This window comes from Chlamydotis macqueenii, chromosome 6 (genome assembly GCF_036417535.1).
Source record: "Chlamydotis macqueenii isolate bChlMac1 chromosome 6, bChlMac1.mat, whole genome shotgun sequence".
NCBI lineage: Eukaryota > Metazoa > Chordata > Aves > Otidiformes > Otididae > Chlamydotis > Chlamydotis macqueenii.
In genome coordinates, this window is record NC_141561.1 from 9,704,148 (window position 1) to 9,726,722 (window position 22,575).

General features: G+C 37.0%; 1 protein-coding gene across 2 annotated transcripts in view; it reads right to left on the minus strand.

Annotated features, from left to right (window-relative positions):
* Positions 1-22,575, minus strand: part of CCDC93 (CCC complex scaffolding subunit CCDC93) — a 47,487-nt gene that overhangs the window by 7,632 nt on the left and 17,280 nt on the right. For both annotated transcript variants that reach the window (XM_086751353.1, XM_086751354.1), the window contains 11 exons: positions 22,498-22,548; positions 21,367-21,453; positions 16,592-16,708; positions 12,088-12,150; positions 11,817-11,890; positions 11,176-11,257; positions 9,930-10,001; positions 8,257-8,328; positions 7,886-7,994; positions 4,480-4,562; positions 156-193 (listed from right to left, as the gene is read on the minus strand). In XM_086751353.1, the coding sequence (XP_086607479.1) occupies positions 156-193; positions 4,480-4,562; positions 7,886-7,994; positions 8,257-8,328; positions 9,930-10,001; positions 11,176-11,257; positions 11,817-11,890; positions 12,088-12,150; positions 16,592-16,708; positions 21,367-21,453; positions 22,498-22,548 (848 nt within the window). The remainder of the gene's footprint in view (positions 1-155; positions 194-4,479; positions 4,563-7,885; positions 7,995-8,256; positions 8,329-9,929; positions 10,002-11,175; positions 11,258-11,816; positions 11,891-12,087; positions 12,151-16,591; positions 16,709-21,366; positions 21,454-22,497; positions 22,549-22,575) is intronic.

A 22,575-nucleotide genomic window follows, 5' to 3' on the forward strand; every position in this document is an offset into this window, starting at 1 on the left:
ACATTGGCTTAAACAGAATTAACAAACTATTTTATAGAACAGTTTACATTAATAAAAAATTCTAATAATTTTTTAGACTCTAAATCATGCCTGCTCCCACTCTTCCAACCAACCATGCTACCCATTTCATCAAAAGAAAAACGGCCATTACTTACTGATGAAAGTTGTCATGAATAGAATTCAGTAAGTTAACCTGTGAATTGATGGAGAGAGAAGAAGAAATCATACATTTATCCTTTCTGGTAAAATGAAATTCAAGTTAAAAAACTTACTATAGAGATGTTGCCCTGACAAGCAGTCGGCTATATGAAAATCACAATAAGCTTGCTTTCAGAAGAGAAAACACGATCCCTCTGTATTAGCAAAATCTATCCCAGTGGGGGAGCCACAGAAAGCAGAAGCAAATCTTGGACAACAAATGAGATTCCAGTTTTACCGATGCCCAGTTATACCACTGAGAATATTCCAGTGTGATGAATTTGCAAATTGAAGTGATGAAGTAAAATAGCATGTACATGTGTTCGACGTGTCAAAACTTGACATACAAGTAAATCGCAGGTACTCATCCAGTGTTCCATGGGGACAGTGCACGAGGATGTGTTGCGGTTGTGTTAGGTTTGCATAATTAGTCTTACTTGTAATAATAAAGCAGAATTGTATCACTTAGGCATGTCTCTGACTAAGCTTACAAGCCAGACAGGACAACAAATTAAGAAACATCTTAAAAGAAACACCCCATCAAACAAAAACCCCAGCGATAACTCCCCACTACCCCCGCTAGTAACAGTACTGAAGATGCTAGCTTTTAAGCTATTAACAGCATAGCTCTGTCAAGAAGCTGCAACTTAGCTCATCAGCCTAAGCAAAGCACTGCATCAGGAAAAAAGTAAAAAAAACCCCTAAAACCGCCAAAGAAAAAAACACCCCTCCACTTTTGCTTCTAAAGACTGGCACTAGTATCTCCACACAATACTGTAATGACTCACCAAGCTGTGTAGGAACAGCAGGCGAATGTCTGCATGCTTTCATGGTGCAGATGAGTTTTACAGATTTCCAAACTGCTATGCATCATTACTCACTTTGCTTATATTGTATGTATTTTACGGGCTGTTAAAAAGATGAACTTCTAAAAAGTACAGAAAGCATTTCGCATGCATGGCTTCTATTACGAGATACTAACGTTGCACTGAATCAAGACAGAAATAGAAATCTGTAACAACATCAGAGGAATATTTTGTTGCTTTTGGTATAAACTCCCTCAACTAGTTAAACTATATATTAAATATTTTCTATGTAACCACCTTTGATTTTTTTCTTGCTTTCTATATATTGCTGAGAGCACTAAAATTCGCCAAGTACCAATTAATGTGATTCTCTCTTTTGGCTTTGAAAATTCTCTCAAGTCTACCTTCCAAGCAGTTTCTCCTTTGTTTGGTGCAGAACGCTTTCGAATATTCATCAGTCCTAAGCATTGCAAACAGAATCACTTGCCCCACTGCTATGGAAAATTAAAACTGATCTCTCCCAAATCTAAAATCTTCCAGTGATAAGCCACATGCACGGCAGAACGTACAGCTGTTCCTGACCTTACTTTGAAATATTCAAACAAATTCTGAACAGCCTCCAAAGCAGCCAAGATGCTTAAGAATTCCTATTACTTAGAGGAAAGAAATTATTACGTGACTCATCAATATTTGCCAAGTCCACATCCCTGCCTCAAGATTTTTCCAGTAAGCGTGTGTTTAAGAATGTCATTACAGTTTATACCACAAAACACTCACGTCATGAAAAGTAATACTGCACAACTACTGCACAATAAGAGTGCTGATGTGTTGCATTATAAATGGTAAAATCAGTGAATAAAGTCAAAGACATTATGAAAAAATTATTTTATAAGCATTTTAAAAGTTAATCTTTCCCAAACTATGATTAAAAATTAATCATATTCAGAGAGACCTTTCATATCAGAACTATAACCTTTATAGACAAAGTTCCACTGTATAACAATTCCTGCTAATGTTATTTTAAAGCAGTTATGCTCCATGTATTTTATGAAAGGGCTGGTTTTGGGGGGAGAAAAGAGGAAAAAAAAAAAAAGGTCAAGAAAAAGCACAAGCATATTCCAGAAACGTTTTCGAGGTACAGATGCCAAAGGCATTTTTTGTACATTACTAGACAATATTTACTTGCTGAAACCTCAGTTCTAATATTAAAAGCAACACAAGAAAACCTCAACTATATTATACATTTAACAAAGTTAAGACTGCCTCAGAAAACATTCAGACCTCTTTCTTGTGACTGACGTCAAGCTAAAAGAAACTCTTGAACAATTTATTTGTCTTTCAATATTATATCCATGCAAGTGAAGCTTGGAACTGAAAAAAAACAACAAAACAACCAAATAAAACTCCCCAAAAAGGCATTGATATGTATTGGCAAGAATACTTTCAATTTATATAACAATGAAATAGATCTGCTCTGTATTGTGTTGGCTGTGGCCATGACAAAAACAACATCTGTATGCTTTTTAAATTTGGAGGCGTGGTCTCAGAAAAAAAAAAAAAAAAACTGTATTAAACTGTAACCTAGCAATATGAATTAAAGCAATATGAATTCTAAAGCTTCTACTTATCGTGGTATTTTAAATCTGGAACACTCTTATCTGCAACCTGTTGTATTACATATTATGAATACATTTCACCATTTGGAGTAAGAAAATAAAAACAATGAAAGACTACAGAAAAACAAAGCATGTGATTATTATTAATTTACAGATAATGTGATTATCAGATTACCACTGGCAGCCATTATACCACCAACTCTCGCACAGGAAAGCACGTTTTACAGCTAGGGTTCCTGAATATGCAGTATGTAACTGATATTACATGGCATCATCGTTGCTGGTTTATAAGAAGTTGATGTTTGAAAAACTTTCAAGAGAAATTCTTCATGGTATTTTCAGGAGACAAGAAAGTAAGTTACACCTCTAAGATATGCTGAGGATTTTAGGGACCATCAGGTAGAATGATTTTTAGAAACAGCATCCTCTCACGCTAAACTGAAATCTCTCCCACAAATCAGACATTTCTAGAGCACACGACAATCACCACCACAGGTTAAACTTTGCTAAGATCCTGCTTTGTACTGATCACTGACTTAACTCAATATATATATATATACACACACATCAATAAAAAAGCTGTAAGGCTCAATTCAGCACAGAACTTGAGATGGTTTTACATATATTATTTGTGTGTGTTGTTAAATCACGTAGTCACAGAAGTTACATTTAAACTTCTTGTGATGCAGCTTGTATTCTGACAACATTCACAGAGCAGCATAATACTTCTCTGCAACAGAAAGGGCCAGATCTACCCTGACACTGCAGCCATGCCCTAAAATACTTCTATCAGGGTAAACTGGGGAAAATTAAAGTTGAGAATGGCAGTGTGAAAACAGTGTTCTGCGTTGTGGGGTTCTTTCACCATCCTAGCCTCCACAAAATCTGCAAGAAGCCCAGTCTTAGGTGTTATTAAAAGATATTATATCTGAGTGTATCCAAGTTCTGCACAGTAGAAGAACATTGGTGAGCCTTCCAGTGGACTCACAAGGAGCACTTTTTCAGGTTATCAAAGTCAAAGCAAGTAAACTGTACTCAGTTACTGCAAAACTAAGTGGGAGAATCAGGAAGAGAGGAGGTCAATTTTTTCTCTACTGTCAACGTGCTCTTGTACATGTCTAATGTTCTTCCATCTTGCTGTTTGCAGGATTTTGCATTATTTTATTAAACAGAGAAGCCTTAAGTATCAAGCATTACATACTTTTAAAGTACTGTCATCGTTTTTATCAGGTCTTGACTGCTCCCGTTCCTCTACCTTTACTGAAGTCATGTGCTTGTCATTGCAAAACAAGAAAATGGAAATCACTCAATTAAGTCATCCCCAAGAAAAAGACAAACCCTACACAGTAGAGAGAGAGGGGAGGGGAAAAAAACAAGTCACTTTCATGAAAACTACACTGATCCAGTAAAGTCACCAGCAATTTCAGTATAGGCAAACTATTCTGCACACTACGCTATAAGAAGTAACTCATTCCAGCTGCTGCTGACAGAAGCTGGCATTTGCTCTCCAAAGTTACTGGCTGGAGCATTGGTTCATAATAAAAGATATTGACCAAAGAGAGAAAAAGTGGGTAATTTGGTCCTGTGATAGCAAGACAGAGGTACTTGCTAATCAAATGCTACTCATGTTTTGTGGACACAGTGAATAGCTTAAACATGTTGACTAATAGGACTTCTTTTGCAACACAGACCATTTTCCCCGCACCATTAGAAATACTCTCATGAACCAGTTGTTTCCCTTTTACTTACAGAGACTGTTAACTCTGCTTTGATACAACTGAATATGGTGAAAATCAAGTAAAAACTCTTTATCTCCTTTTCCACAGACTATTTAGAAAACAGTAATAACATTTTCTTACCTCCTTTTCTAAATATACTTTCTTATCATCCAGTGTATTATAAAGAGTAAAGAACTGCTTCGTTTCTTTGTGAGTTGCTGAGACTGCAAACAAAAAAGGGTAGAATAATAAAAGAGGATGAGGTGAAATGGAATATGTAAAAATACTTCGTAGGCTTTACAGAATATACTTTCTGCTATCAATAATGGAACACACTCTTTAATACCTTCTGGAAGAATATTCCCTCCGCATGTAAATCTCCAGCAGAGTTTGCAGCTATCAGACTTTACGAGAACAACACAGCTCAGAGTTTAAATTAAGCCTCAACTGCTGACAGCCCTTGATGCGAACACATGTTGGCATTATCAGCAGTGCTTCCTTACCACTGGATGCTCATCCTTCCTTCATAGGCTTTACCCTTACGCCATACGGGCTGCTGTGCTGCTAACAGCTGCCCTCACATAGCTTGCCCATGCTGGTGGGGAAGCACAGGCTCAGCGGTGACAGAGAGGAAACACATAATCTGATAGTACCGCATAGGAAAAATGCATTATACTATATCTTTCAAGCTACACCTGTGCAAGATACCCAAGAAAGATTTTACTGTTTTAAAGCCTTTTTTTCCTCCTTACAATTTATTCATGCTGGTAAGATTAAATAATACTTTCTTTTCAAATAACACTTTCTGGTTTAGGTGATTATAGCAGATGTTCATAGCTTGGTGGGGAAGGTAAGGCTCAGACATGCATTTCCTCTGGGCCTACAAGATGATGACTGATACTCAAATCTGCTAAGTGTTCATCTGTTCTTTAGTTCTTCAATGCCTAAGGAAACCTAAGAGACTTGGGATTCCCGAGGAAAGAGCTCAGAGAAGCACAGTTGGTAAAAATTATTACGGTTAATATATTAACCGTTGTCTAGAATCTCCAACCTGGAAAAAATGTATGGGTTAAAAAAAGATAAACCTGAATGAAATCATGCTCATTTCATTAAACTCTAAAGGCTAACAAGTTGTTATCTTTAAATAAAACCTTCACTGAACTGATAGGCTGGACTAAGCTTTGGAATGAAAACATTTACAGACAGCCTGAGTTCCCTCCCACTGACGATGTGACTGAATATCCAAATTTTTAAAGAAATTTCACAATTCTGCTCTCCAGCTGAAGCCCAACAGCAACCCAAAGCTCACAGCTGAATGTTTTAGTGACAGAAATCCAGCCGTGGCTACTTCTGCAGTAACAAGATGCTCAAGACCAAAGAGCTTTTTCATTGGCACAGTATGACTGTGACACATGTTCTGCACATGCTGTAGCCTTGAGAAACACACTGAGTACTGGGAGCCTGAAAGCACCGAAGAATTCATAAAAGCCTGGGATAGGTTGACAAATTAGTAAGGGCAGTTCAGCATGTTCCACAAAGATTTTACAAATACCGAAATCAGGCTGCTTCTTGAAAAACGGTGTGAACACAAGGATCGCCAACAGGGTTACTTCAGGTGTGCTCTCTTAATTAGTTTGGTTTTTTTGCAGGACTGCTGCCAAACGGAAGAGGTCTTTCCCAAACCATTTCATTCTGTGCAGCTCTTCCCTTTCTTGCAGCAGCTCTTGTAGTCACACATCTTTTGAGTGGATTCCACATAACAACCCAGAAGAATATTTTTCAGGACTTCAATTGTGTTAGAAAGTTGTACCAGCTCATGGAGCCTTACAGGCACACACCAGAGCCCATGTAAGGTAAGAAAAACAAAGAAAGAAGAGGAAGGAGGAGTCAGTTGGCTCACTGATTCTCTGGAAACCACAGTTCAATGTTTTCAAGGGAATACGCTTCAGTTAGGCCAAAAATAAAGCAGAGAATATTGGAACTTAAAAGCATTCTAGTACGGAACCACAGAATCATTGAGGTTGGAAGGCACTGCTGAAGATTGTCTTGTCCAGCACACGTTGGATCAAAGTTCAAAAAAACCTGGTTTTTGGCAACTCTGAAGATGTCCTGAATCTGGACAAACGAAAAGCCTCTAAAAAAATATCACAATTCACACAAAAACTTTCTAGAGATTTTCAGCTCATTTTTCCAAAACCTTAGCCTGTACAATGCAGGTTCCTGGTGACGACTGAACAGTGTGTTATCTTAAGTTACTGCACGTATTTTGTACTATAAAAACAAAGTCCCATATAATTCAAAGCATCTTAAATCTACACACAAAGCTGCACAAGTCTCTTTGATCTTAATCTTTCTGTACTTCATATATAAAAGAAGTCCCCATCTTCTGTGCAGGTAGATGCTCTGATCATAGAGTATTTGTCTGAATTCACTTAGATGTGACAGAGACTAAAATCTGTAGCAAATTAAATGCAAGGCAACAAAGTTGTCTTTATAGTTGGACTTGATTAAATAAACTGCAGGGCGCATCAGAAGCAAAAGGGGAGAAGGAAGTTCTGGGTTTGTACTCATTAAAGAAGTGTATCTATTCCATGCACTGAGTCAGACAACACACATGGAAGACAGCACATGACTACGTCACTACAGATGCCTCATCAGGGCAAGTGATTTGAATCAAAGAGAAAAAATTTCGAGCTACTCAACCTTCAAGACCTTGGTTCACAAACATTTAATAAATGTAGAATATCTTTAAAATGTTAGCTAGTTCTTGGTAGAAATTCATTTTAGCTTATACTAATACACAAGCTACATTAAATATACACGAGTAAGCATACTGGTTTGTTCCCACTTTAATGGAACAGCTTTAAAATTTTATTCAGTTTGCATGCCCCGTACCATCCATTCACAGCAAATACATACCTATCCAAAAAGTAGACTGAACACATTTCCCCATTTTATAAAACATAAATTAAATTTATTTATATTCATAAATAAAAATACAAATAAATAAAATGTAACTTTTTAATTTAAAAAGTTAAAGACAATCTGTACTCTGATCCTACCAAGATATTGCAGGGTATTTATAAATTAAAAAAATCAAAGAAAACAATCCCTTCAGGAAATTGTCTTTACTTTGTAGTTCTTGATATAGTTTGGTTCAGAACTAGCTATCTCACATCAACTAAAACAATGAAAGCAATCTGATGTTAGGGGCAGTTAACTAAATAAGACTCAAACTTACAGAAACCTCATTTGTAAATAGTGAATTCAAGACTTTCTAAACACACTGGTCATTAACCTAAATGACTGAACCTGCTCAGACAAAATTTACTCCAGAAATCTTGTGCATCAAGTTTCACTCTTACGAAAATTCTTATAGACAGCTTGTAAAACCTTGAAAACAGGGTTTATAACATGAATACCAGAAGATCCTTAAAATGCCACAAAACTAGCAAGTGCTGTTTTTACATGCCATATGCTTAAAATGCAATTGCCCTCCTTCCAGAGCTTTAGCCTGCAGCAGGATGTTCCTGCTTGATATACATACCCTGACTGTAAAGTTCAATAAATCTCTTCTGATACTGTGTTAGCTCAGCTCGGCTGGGTACTTCATCAATCTTGCGTTGTAAAATGGCTATTTCTCTGTTTCTTCGTGCCTGAATAGAAAGTTAGGAAGGGAGAAAACAAAGCCTCTTCTTGTTCTCTTCTTAAAATGGATGAAGCCCCCCCCAGCAATATTTTGCGACTACATAATTAATTTTAAAAGAAAAAAAGCATTGGCTGAGGCTCAATTTTTTGGGTAATTGATTTGTGATAGAAAAAAATTAAAATCAGAACAATAAAAAGAAGTATTAGAAGTTACAAGATAAGAAAAACATCGATAACTTCATACAAGAAAATTTACAAAGAGTCACTCACCAATAGCAGCCGGATCTTTTGAAGTTTATCTTTCTCGGTTTTGTACTGCTGTTCTATAATCTTATTCGGCTCCTAGAATTTGAGAACCCAAAACAATTGTGTATTACAGTTGCATATGAGAGCTGCAGTTGCAAAAATGCACAGACTGGGTTTGTTTTCTGTATTTGTCTATCTTCCATTTAATGGCTCCCACAATACCACCACCATCTGGAGCCCCCAACATAAGGAGAACATGGACCAGCTGGAGAGAGTCCAGAGGACTGGAACACCTCTCCTATGAGCACAGGCTGAGAGAGTTGGGGCTGTTCAGCCTGGAGAAGAGATGGCTCCGGGGAGACCTGATAGCGGTCTTCCAAGGGGGCCTACAAGAAAGATGGGGAGAGACTCTTCAGTAGGGCCTGTTGTGATAGGACAAGGGGTAATGGTCTTAAAATAGAGGGGGGTAGATTCAGATTAGATATCAGGAAAAATTTTTTTACAATGAGGGTGGTGGAACACTGGCACAGGCTGCCCAGAGAGGTGGTGGATGCCCCATCCCTGGAAACATTCAAGGGGAATGGGGGCCCCGTCAAGTTGGACAGGGCTCTGAGCAACCTGATCCAGTTGGAGATGTCCCTGCTTCTTGCAGGGGGTTGGACTGGATGGCCTTTAAAGGTCTCTTCCAACCCTAACAATTCTATGATTCTACAATTCTATTTGCTGTTGGTTTTTTTAAACAATGATTCATAATCTCCATTAAAATGACATCTTTTACTATTAAAAGTGCATTTTGCTAGCTTTTAAGCCTTGGATATTTCAGTGTTTAGGATTTGTCAATAGTTTTTCCACTGCTTTACAACACTCACACTTAAATGAAGATATTTACTGGAAGATTGTCCATACTTCCTGCCAGAATGTTTATACTTCGATTCAGTGGCAGGGTTAAGCATAAACATGGCCCCGGAGAGACCATAAACCCTCTGACATTCTAGATTTCCTAGATTGTGGACTTTAAGATAATTTTTTCTTGTTTAAAAATTTAAGATCTAGGTTCACATTTTAATTTTTTCATGCTGTGTTCAGAAGGACAGCAGCATCACGGAACCTCTAATCTACCTCATTTCAGATGCATAAATGTATCAAAGGTTTACCCACCGAAAATACAAGTACTTCAAGCTTTTCCTTTTCTGTTCATTCATTATTCATTGCCATCAGTCTGGATGCACTTGTATTAAAGCCTAACTTCTGACAGCTGCTCACGGCACGCAATGTACTGAGCCACTGAAAACTTGTGCTTTCATCCTTCATATAAATCCACTTTTAAGAAAGAAACAACCAAAACAAACATGCTTTCTGAGGAAGACCTGTTTTTGTCAGAGGTATGCACTGCTCTTAACACAACATCCAGAGATTCTTCTCTGGTACTACAAAGAAGGAGGTAAAAGGCATAAAAGCATCTCTGAGCTTCTATGAATTCTGCAAGAATAATGAAGAATATGACAGCTATTTTCAGTCCATTCTGTTTCTGTGGTTATTAGCCTGAAGTGTGGCTTTACCAGTGGAGGAGAATAGAATTTTTCAGAGATCACAACAGATACTTTAATGCTCATGAGAATGTGTCAAGAGTCAGGAAGGCCTAAACCAACATTTTATAACACAAATTGAAAATAAAAAACTTAGACATTTGCTATTACCTGTTCCTCCCCATTTTCCACTGCCTCAGCTTTCAAATTCTCAATATTTTGTTGAAGTCTCTCCATCTCTTCCTTTAAAAGAAAGACAGTTCATGTTGCTTTTAATCGAGACCTATCCTCTTAGCAGGAGAGAGCAACATACATCTCTAACAAAACTGTGGAGCTGACCACACACTTTATATTTAAATTGATAAGATTAAACAGCATTCCTTGCTTAAGGGGATCTTATTACTCATCACATAGAAGTGCCTGCCTTTATCAATCATGGGAAGGAATTTATCTCTTACTTGGAAATCCAGCTAAGACAACGAATGAGTGACATGGAAAATGAAGCTGAGAAAGCAAAGGAATTATACAACAGCAACAGCATGACACAGACTGCAATTCATTTGTAAAATTACTTCTTTTCATTCTATTAAATGCCATCCATTATTGTTTAAACAGAAGAGAATGAAAACAATTCTCTCTGATCATATTTCTAGGCAGTCTGTAAACGCAGCAGTAAACAGGACAGTAAAACATAATAATTAAGCACTAAAACTGAAAGATGCTCTGAAAACTGCGACAGCTTCACCTCAGTCCTGTCTCTTTTGGTGGGTTGCTCCAAAGCTAGGGGCCTTCACGGAGCCCTCCTCTTTGGCACTGTACCTCTCCTCAGGCCACCGTTAGCTACATTATCCAAGAGGAGACGATCCATTTTGGGTTGTGAATAGCATACGTGGCTATCTACTATAGACCAGTCGCAAACTTACATTTTAGTGCTCCCTATCAACCCACCCCAAGTTGCTCTCAGCAGAATGGTAATGGGAACAAGAACCACAGCTGTGACCAGTACAAGGCTGATCTGGCATTGTATGTCTAGAAACTGTCCTTTAATAAAAGAGTCCCAGGCACAACAGAAGACTGAAGGCCACACTAATTCTGATGCCTTGGCAGCCTTCCTTACACGTCCCTGCCACAGGGCAGGGGGCAAGTCCTTGTAAAATCCAGTTCCAGCTTTCTTGGTCATCTGCCTTGTTGCAGATACAATACACTGCAGAACTGAGCAACTGTCCACAATTCAGTCACAAATCAAGCTGGTGGCAATATTCAGTATGAACCTGGAAATACCAGTAAAGGCTGGGGGCAGGGAGGACATGACACACGGGATCGGCAGGGACACACAACATGACAATAAATCAGGAAGAAGTGTAATGGTTATTTACCAAGTTTTAAATGAATCCTCATATAAGAAAATAAAACTTACCCTGCAATGTGCTTTGAACTCTTGCTCCTGGCTTTTAAGATTTTCATTCATGGCCACCAGTGCTCGCAGACTCTGTAATATGCTGAATTTGAAGATCCAGTAAACCACATTAGATTTTTAGTTTCTAATTTAAACAGATGGAGAACTAAAAGACATTAGAACAAGCTTAGTTCTAAATACATTTCCAATAAAATCTGTGTAAATGAAAAAAAAACCAAATATCCCCACTGATATACCAAGGCCAAAATAAAAATGTAGTATTACACCGAGTATTTTAATTGTTTTGCTATGTTCCGACTTAATTTTATTTCATATTTTGATGGAGCCTCCTATTCAATTTCTGTGAGATGAAGGCTTCAAATATAAAGAAAACAAAATCAGGAAGGCCTCACGTAGTCATCAAATGTGTCTACAGTTCTTCTGCTTTGAACACCTACGATTATTTTCAACTACAGATTGACATTTCGTTCTGACTGAATACTATGGTAATATTTTCTTGTCTTTGGAAAGCAAGCTGGAGAATTGTTTTATTTTAAAATTCTAGTTATTTGTTTAGATTGACAAAACAAGAAAACACTGAATGATTCACTTTAAAATCATAATTTTTCAGAAGTTCAAAGGTCACAAAGGAAGAAACTTACCTAGAATCTGCTTGGGATTCTATTGTTTCTAAGGCTGCCAATTCCTTGTCCAGCTTTTCACCGTAACTCTTAACCTAAGGTTTGCAATTAATAATAAATTGAAATACATTTCCACACATAAAATGATTCATGGTACTCAGTTCTCCCATACCATGAGATCAGTGAGGTATGCTGTCAAACAGCTTCACCATTTAATACATCCCTCCACACACTGAACTTCTCAAAAGTGACTCAGCTAGAATCAGTGCACAGAAAAACAAAGGAAGATTACCTCAGTTAACGTCTTTTTTGCTTCAGCACATTTTGCCTGCAGATCAGCGCATTTAGTCTGCAACTATTATAAAACAGAAAGAAGAGTTTCATTCTATATTCATGCTAATTACATCTGTAAAGGAGAATAGCAACATTTGAGCTGTTAATAATGGTGGTTTATTAAACAACATGCCAGCCATCACAAACATTGTCTTTTCTTGTCATCTACTCAGAGAGCATTTGATTACAAGAATTATTGATGATTATTTAATTGATTATTTAATTAATAACAGAAAATGTTTTCCACCTGACCTTCTGGATGTATTAGGCCCCAGAATAAACTGCAGCTTTTACAAAATGGATGCCAAAAGAATGGTAACGTATTGGACAGAATCTCTGCTAAATTGCTCAAAGTTATTTAGCCTGGTTATACTAGCCTAGTTTCACACCAGGCTGTGAAAATAACTTCATTTTGTACTTCTCCAAATACATTAGGGTGATTCAAGAGCTGCATAAAAGCACCACGGCACCATACCACAGACATGTCCATACCAAATAAGCAAGCTGGTATGTGATTCTGTGCAACTATGGAATGTCTAATAAGGCAGCAGTTAGCAAAACACTACGGGATATTTCACTTGTCAAATAATTTAGAGGCTAATTTTAGAAAAATATCCTTCTCTAAAGTACGTATGATTTCAGATAATGTTGCAAATAGTAATAACAAAAATGGGACATGGATTACAAAAGCGGAGTAGAAGTGTTGCAAATTAAAAATGCACATTTGGCCTTTTGCTTCACTTCTTTTCACGCTGGTTTATTTTGCTGTTCACATGGAGTTGTGACTCAACACACCGCTCATCTCTTTCCACAGACAAATTTATAAAAAAAAAAAAAAAGCTTTTTAATTGTATTTCATATTTTTCCCCAATAATTCACCAACATACTGAATTCTAACTATTTTAAAAAAATATATAATTTAAGCCTGCAGTTCACATATCATGAAAATTGACATAAAGACTAAAGAACTATCTGTTATGAGAGTTCTTGCCAAAACTTATTGCAGTATTGAAACCAGAACTTCACAAACATTTTTTAAAAGGAGGGGTCTTGACTGTCACCAATTTCAACTTCTGCCTCAGCCTTCAAAAGCTGTCTTTGGCAAGTGGCAAAAAAAAAATAAGACAGGAAATTTTTACTTTAGTAAAGTGATAAAAGGATTATATTTGGCTTACAGCTGTCAGCACTTCTTTCCATCTAAAAGCAAAGCACTGAGACTGTCATGTACTGCAAATAAGCAACACAGAATTAAAGGGCCCTCAACTGTTAAAATGGCAAACAGCATGACAAGAGATTTAGAAAACACTTAAGTTTTCCTGTGGATTATGAAGTCTGTTTGGCAGTTAAAAGCAGATCTGTAATGAGGTAAGGACTCTACTGATTTTCTGTGGTTTACAATCATGTTTCCTCCCCACCCCGAACTACTTTCTTCTTCTCAGCAGTATGCAGAAAGCAAACACACACATCCATTCATATGCCAGGGAAACTGGTAAAGGAAATTACCTGCCCCTAACATGAAAAATGTAATCCACTCAACATCTATCAAGTTACAGGCATGTTCTGTATTACTAATTCAGTAGTCCCACTATGCTATAATTCTGTAGAATTTGAGTGCCATCTGCTCCAGAAAAAAAAAGCTTTTAAACATCTCAGTCATTGAGACTGCATACAGACATTGGTGGATCCTTTCTGCTTTCCAGATCATAACAGCATGACACAGAATACCTGCAAAAGCCACCCACAACTGCTAAGCTTCTTTACAGCCTCTCTTACTGCTCAACGAGGCAAGAAAGATCAAGAGAACAGCATGGCCAGAGAAATGTGCCAGTGCAATATTGAAGATTTTCATTTTTTGAAACCTGAGCTAGCTGCTGCAGTTTCCTAATGTCACTCTTGCTACACAATTGTGCCTAGGTTGTCCTCCCCAGAATTAAGCTTGAGCTAACTGCCCCCATGAATACGAACTGTTCTCAAAATCCAAGTCTGTTGTTCAGCGTTCTAGTGAATACATACATTCAAACTGAGCATGCCTCCAGTATGTCCATGTACTGCCTGCAGAAAAACTGCAGATGGATGGGAGCTGGTGGACACAATCAAAATCCATTCAAAATCTGTAGAACTGTACTAGAATATCCTTAAACCTGAGCAGATGCACTCTCTTTCATAACAGGGCAGTGCTAAACTTCTTATCTGGAAAACCTGCCTGCTCAGAGCAGATGCTGAGAGTGCCAGCATCTGCCTCCATTCTATAATACACATGCAGCACATCTGTATCTCCCTTCATATGTATCTGTCTTATAGCCTTTGTGATTTAAAAGAAGAGTTAAAGTGTGACAGAAATGTACTGCAATGACTTAGGATACACTGAACATCCTCTTCTTTCCCACTGACTTCTGAAATTCCAAAGATTTCATTCTGCAATTTGTTTCTACTTCAGCAAAAGAACTCAAATCAATGTGGGAATTCACACAGCATTTAACAGTCTGAAAGCTCATACTACGCCTGACCCTTCAGCCTGCATTTAAATGCTAGGTATTTTCAATATTTTTCTACTAACAATCATCATCCTGACAGGGCACCAAAGTTATGTTTAACATAATCAGACATGGAAAATTCATATTACCGAAGTGTTAAAAGAATACAAACTCAAGTAAAAAAAAAAAAAAAAAAAAAAGTATGTTTAATTTCAGTATCATAATTATCATATATCATAATACTTTCTAATATTTCACTCTGGAAAGGAATTGTGCACAGGCTTTCAGGCTTTCTGACCGGAGAGGAATTGTGACAGACATGGTTTACATTCAATATACAGTGCAAATAATCATGGTGGTGTTACTGACTATGGAAAAATGTTATTTTTAACAGATGGGGCATGCCAGAGGGCAACACAAACAGAAGTGCATCAGTTTAAGAAAAATAAAACTAGTTTGGCAAGTTCCAGAGCAAATGTATTACAATATTTACCAGTTAAAACACTGTCACACTCTACCCTTTGAAATTCTTTTATTGTGCAAAATAAGTTCAGAAGAACCTGCAGTGGTTCTTCATAAAACTTTTTATTAAAGGTGGAAAAAAGAAGAGAGAAACAAAGAACAAGATAGGCAATTAGTCTTTGCAATTTTTTGTGTGTAACTTTTATTTGTACGTCTTAATTTAAAATTAGTATTACTTGAATGTTAGTCAGAGACTTCAAAAAATGATTCACAGCATATGTTTCAGTGAAAGGAGATTTAAGTTTTGAAGGTATAAATATCCTTTAAATAAAATACTTTATTGCACTGTTAGAGATTATTTTATTTTCATTTAAAAACAACAACAAAAAAAGAGTCAGGTCTAGTAAGCGGCTGAGCAGGAAGGTTTAAAATCTAGTGCTCCCATAGTTACACCATAGTAGGTAAGGCTTCCATAGCTACCATTCTTTTACCTCTGTTGTTTGTAAGACCAAACATATCACGGTCTCACATAATGTGCCATACAGACACCTACCTTTTGGAGCCCACGTACTCCCAACACTTAATAGGTAAAACCAGTTAAGATGCAAGGCGTAAAGACTTTACTTACAAGAGCAGAGCAAAACAAAATGCAGATGAAGGTTGCTGGAGTAGCGCTGTACTTGACAGACTATCAGCGACACAAGTCATCAGCAACAGTTTTTCCTCAAGTACTATTTGTTTTTTGGCAAGCTCTTCCAATTACTGACTCTGATGCAATATGTTTTAATCAGATTCGGCAATCTAAAGATGGCATGGTGCTGATTACAGCAGTATGCTTAATTAAAAGCAGCATTTCATTAACGGCATAGTTCTTCCACTTATACTTTTCTGGGTTTAAATGGCAATAGCTTAAGTAGGTTGAAATACAGGAATGGCAGTTCTTACTCTTACTTATAGATATGGACAGAAGATCAGTCACAATTTCAAGAGCCCTTCCACCCTAAAACAAATGTGAATATGCGAACCAAGCAGTGACTGTGCAAAAATACGCCCAAACAAACAAGCAAGCAAAAACCCCACCTTAGTCAGTGAGACAAGGTGTCTCATATAAAAAGGATAGGACGTGATAAAAAGTCATTTGTAGCATATTTTAGAATAACTTCCTAAATTGTTTCTTGAAACTGTGAAAACATCCCATTCAACACTATAACTAACAAGTCAAATGGAGATACTCTGTTTCTCCCCAAGAGGTATGCAAAAAAAAAAAAAAAAAAAAAAAAAGAAAAGCAATCTTTTATTAGCTAGTCCCCTGCTCACAGACAGGGCTATACAATTTTTTAATATAAAACCAGCCACATTGTCTTAGTAATAAATGTGCAAGCAAGACATTCAGAGATGCTGAAATGAATGTTCAGCGTGACAAATTGCTGGTACAGAAGATAGCTTGCAAATCTTTTCTGGATGGCAAAATCTTTGTGATAAACCACATTTATCAGTTTTCTTCTTTATTACACACACAATACTTACCTCTTCCAGGAGCTTGGTTTTATGCAAAATCTGCTTATTCAGAGATGCCACCTTCCTTCTGTGTTGTTGGGCAGCTCCAAGCCTTTCTGGTCGCTCCTCAGCAGAAAGCTCAGATTGCTAAAACAAACAGTAACAACAGCCTGTAGGACATCACGCCATTACCTCTTGCTTCTTCAGTAGCTCAGGAAATGCAAAAAACACCTGTGATATTCCTCATCCAGAACCATGTTCCACTATGCAACAGAAAGAACGACTTCCTGATTTCTCTCGCATCAAGATAAGGAAGCAGCTGAACAACTGAATTATGTCCCAAAGGTAACAGGTAAGGAAAGATAAAAACAAAGTCAGGTGCCCTGGGACAGGTAGAAAATAATACAGACTACTAGAAGAAAGAAATAACTTTTTGCATCAGGATTACAGTTAAACCTTGTAGAGTTCTTAAACAGAAAAAATACAAACATGCTAAAAACCACCTTAAGCAGTGTAATTTACTGAACTTACGGAATCAGAGACCCCAAAAGGTAGATCCAGAACTTTCAAAAGCCTTGTACAACTGTGTTTTTAGATTCTGAAATACTGGCTTGGATGTATCTTTATGCTGAATGACAATGATACAGTCAGTGTGGTAGATACATTTACCACCCTAAGCTTTTTTTTTTTTGTGTGGGTGTGTATACTATGGACACCAGTCTTTGAAAACTACTCAATCCAGCATGCACTGCCAAGAAAGTGTCTCATCAATACGTAATGAAGAAAGCAATCTGGAACCAGTCTCATGTTCTCTCTGATTTGTAAAAGGAAAGCTGCCAGAAATATTATTTACCAGGATTAACATTTACAATAGAAATTGTATATTTGCAGTAGATAAAAGAATTATTAAAAATCAGTGATAGCTAGATGTCTAAGTGACTATTTGCCTAAACATTATTTGTACCTTTTGAAAGTCCTCACTTTAATCTTACATCCATCTGTTTTGGTCATTTGCTTCATGCACTCAGACTTCTTTTTCCCATTAATCCATTTGCCAATATTTCATTAGACAAACAGTTAATTTTCAACTACTTCAGGTGCTTATTTGCAGAGTCTGTCAAAGTCTTGAATACTGAGTGCTTTTGCAATAATTACCAAGTGTTGACAACCACTACAATGTATAATCAGCAAAAATGTTACAAGAACTACAAAATACTCCTCACTCATATTTGCTCCTGGTATCCACTCTAGGCAGATGGGTAAGCAGGCCTTCATTAACAGCTTAATTTTAAATGAAAATAAGAGGCAAAACCTGTCTTCCTCTTCTCCATTTTCTATGTTATTCATATTGAAGGGCAGCTCAATGACTTGTTATACTTTCACATCCACAGCAAGAAAAGACCAATTCTGGCAGCTTATCACAACAATTCACATACTTTCTTTCCTTTTGTTAGGAAAGGAAAAATGCTTCTAAGCCACACCTGTAACACTGAACTATTCAACAAATGCACACTCAGATTTACTTATTCCTCTCATTATTTAGCCAAATCACATTCTCTCACCACTTCATGCATTCTACGACTCCATCCTTCTCGCCAATACAATTAGCCTATCTAATATGCATAACATGCAAATCAAGAAAACTGAAAATGCAAGAGAAAAACATGAGCTAAACCAGTCTGAGACTGATCTTGCAAGAATAGCAGAAATCCATACACTACAGCTTTGGCATAAAGAAAAGTTTGCGACTCAAGAAGTGGATTGTTAAACCTTACTTTTTCGAAAATGGGAAATAACCATCACTATAATACAGGTTTCTGCAGAAAAATCTTTCTGGTCTGCAACTGAAAAAGCTAGAGTTAAGCCTCATGCAACCAAAGCGGCCTAAGGATCTGCTCTGCACCAACACTGCAGCTTTAAAGTTACTGAGGAACTGGCTTCTGATTTGTGGAGAAAAATGCATCTTTCAGCACAGAAAGAAGAAAGCACAGCTTATAGAAGCTACTTTGCTTTTGACACTATTTTTGTTAGATGGTGTCTTACTAGACCAAAACAGTAGCTGTCTTTTGAACATAATTTAAGAAAGCTGTATCTGAGCACTAGTGTCTCTGACTGTTCATCATTTTGCTACTCCATCTCAAAACAAGAACTTCAGTTATGCCTGACAGAAACGAATAGGCGGATACATCCTCCAACTTTCCTGTTAACGCACATTATTCCCACCAATGACAGGTGCAGCCTCGCTTCTGCATTCCTCCCCATTCCCTGCAACTGCTCAACTGCCCTAAAAAGATGTAGCCAATTCAAATAAACAAGTTAAACAAAAAGTGTTAGTAGCCTTGTCTTCTACAAGAGATTTTGTTAAGTTAAAACTCCATATTAATTATGCATGAGGATCACTAATCTTGTGGCAGCTGAAAAACTGCTAGCCAAAATAAATGGCTAAAAGAGCCTGCCTCCCACCGTTCACATATGAAAGTTTTAAATGGAAAGCAGGAAGGAAATACATGCAATTAACGTTACTCTTTGTAATGAGATTGTCTCACACACGTTAGTGCTATGAACTGTCCAAGAATTAAAGAAAGAGTTCAACCATTAGTCTACAGAACTTCACATTCTTAAAAAAAACCTTTCAAAAATGGAGTCTCTGTACAAAGATAAAAACTGTACAGCAGTAAATAATTTTGTTTATCTCTTCATGTTCAACCATGTCCTACTAGCAAATAGACTTCAGAGATTTAGACCTGTGACTAACTCCATCATAGCTGCCTCTATTTCAAGTCCACTGTCTGAAGCCCACAAAAAACAAATCTCCAGCCCTATAACAGTTCAAATCTGTTTTCAGTCAAGTTCCACTTAGCTCTTTAGTAGTTATTTCAATGTAATTTGCCATCATTTTTCCTTGACACTCTGCCAAGGCTCAGGAACCCAAAGATAAAAAAATCACTGCATCTCACCTTATCTTTCTGGGATGCCACAAACAAACAAACAACAACAAGTAAAATTTAGTATCTTCCTTCAATGACAACCCCCAACCACACTAAATAGCTAAAATGCTTATTTTATGCTACTTCAACTGACTGCGTAGGGTGCATAGTAATCTCTGATATAGGATTCTAGAAGTTATAAAAATCTCCTGAGTCAACTTCTCAAGATGTAAGCAACCTGCAAACAGCATTTAAAACAGCAGAGGAGCATTCTGCTTCAGGCATTTTTGCAGGGGGTAGTTTCGAGACAGCACTTCTCTAGTTTTAGTCTCTCATTTCACCAGGGAACAAGCTTTTCCTCCTATTCTAATCCTAGCAAAACCTCTTGTTATATATAACTATACTTGTAAGTTCTCAGGAAGAATCCTTCTAACACAGTAAAATCAAAGCTACTTTGAATAATTGGCCTTAGAAAGCTGGTGATGAATAGGCAGATAAAAGCTGTGTTAATAATTTTCTTCCAGGATCTTTAGAAGGTGAGGGACGACATTAGAATCTTCCTTCCAGTTTACACAGCAAGTTAACACAGCAGCAGAAAGGAGGGGCAAATGCAGAAGACTGTATGCACTGATCTTCCACAAAAATATAATCTTGTAAGAAAGGTCCTGGCACATGGCAACATCAGATCTACAATACTGTTTGCTAGCTATCTTCAGCGGGCCAGTGGATTCTATTAACACTCGGGTAGACAAATAAGCACTGCTGTGTTCTTCAGAATACGTGTAGTTACAAGGGGTTAAAACTATTAGAACTATATCCAAACATTGCTGATGCTTCAATAAACTGTTTGATAACATCATAAATCCTCTTTTCCTGGTGCATGCATGCACACACAGAATTTTTTTTTTGTCACATCCAATAGATTTGAAAAGCAATATATTTTTGGTTTGACTTGAATCAGTTCTTACTTTCTAGAGTATTAATCATTGTTCTACTATACTAGTCAAGGTCCTGCTGCCTTCTCTCAGAACAGAAGAAATGTAACATTGAAATATGACCCTTGGGCTTCTGTTCTTCCAATCCCTTACAATAAAGAATGGCCAAGAATTTGCTATAGACTCCGTTGAGTTATAGGGTTTATCTCCCAAATGGGAAAGCTCCATACCTCATATGTGTCAACAAAAACGAAGAAATAGAAGACGACTATTGGACAAATAAGAGTGACTTATAACTCCTATCTGACAGTGATGTATTGTATGTATTAATTGCTTGAAGAGTCAGATTTTCTTTTCACATTACTGTGAAAACAATCAGAGTTGAACACAATAAGTGGAGCTAATATACACAGTTAATTACCTTGACTTAAGGTAAAAGTAAAAGCAACAAAGGTTTGTTTTTGATGATTCTAGATTCAGAACGAGAGATCCAGGATATGACTGCTAACCACAGCCCAGTGCAAGTAAGATCCCAGTGTATGAAAACCTGCGTGGAAGAGGCCTAGATTTTCCTCTGAGCAGGCCCACAGAACTGTATTTCTGTGGTTAACACTGAACGTTTTAAAATACATTAAGAGTTTAGGCCTCGGTTTGAACAGATATCAACTTTGGGCCTTCTTTATTCATGAAAACGTCTAAGCAGGTGCTTAAACTCGAATTACTCCTGAATGCAATTCAGGAATATGTGCTATCACACCAAAAGCTTGTGCATATTTAAATCTCACTAAAATACTCTCCTGAATCCTGACTCTGCTGCTATCCACAGCATATACAAAACAGTGCTGTTTCAAGAGAATCATGGCAATTAAGTTGGAAGCTTTAGGGCTAAATTAACAAACTATCAAACACGACTTGGTAAGACGTGATCAGGTAACACACTTACCTTTTCAGCATATTCTGACACTATTTGCTTGATCTCATCTGACTGGAGTCCAACAATCTGGCCAACTGTGCTTGCCGTCAACTTGCCCTGCAATTGTGCCAAGAAAATGTTTCAAGTTTTGGAATTGCCTGTGCTTTTTACATGGTAATTTCTCCAAGCTCTAATTTTAACAGAAATGTACAAAACCTTCATACTGGGTAAAAATCTCTAGTCATAAAACAAAATCAAGAAACATTCCATTCCCCAAAAAAACTTCACTGATGGAAATTTCTCACTTAAAACCTTTCAGCAAACAATAGTGGTAATTTGACTTCAGATTTTCAAAAATTTACTTCACATTGTATTCTGTATAATGAATTTTGCACGTGCAGTAGTAAAACCCACTTTCAGACCACATTTTAAGCCAAACTATAACAATGCAGATGTGTGAAAGAATGCACCTTTCAAACTAGATGCATGTACAGTTCTACTTGAAGACTGTTTTTGAATTCTACAGTGGATTTCAGTAGAAAGCATTTCAATCAACTTTGAGACCAGACTAATTGCCACCTTTCCTTCTGTCACTTCAGCATAAACAGAAAAAAATGCTTAACCACTGAATTTCAGAAATCAAAATGTAAAAATGTTTAAAATTACAACAGCCTATAAGTTCCATTAACTACAATCAATTAAGAAAACGAGATACATATCCAATAGTTTCAGGGTCTTAGACTAACGTTCATAAATATTTATCAGTGTTTTGAAAAAGACTTTGAAATGTATAGAATTTTCCTCCACTCTCTCCAGTAAAATGATTACTCCTCTGGACATCTTCACAAAATGAATAAAGTAAGATCATACTGCATCTTGGATAGGTGCACTGTGATGTCTTTCCTCTGAAATTCTCCTTGCAGAAACCATCTGAGACACACTTATTTATACTGCCTTTATCATTTCAAGTCAAATGATTAAGTCACCAGCCTCAAAAATTTCTGTCTTCCTAATTCAACCATCTTCTCTTGCACTCCCTTCATGAAAATTTAAACGTAGTCATTCCAAGAATTTAGACTCACAATTAACCCAATTTTAGGAATAACTGCTATAACCAACCACAATTTAAACAAAGTAGTATCAGTTTAAAATGCTGCTTACCTCTTCTGTTGCCATTGCAGCCATTCCAGTCATCAGAGTTTTAATGCGAAGCTAGGGCAAAATATGAGGAGTTACACA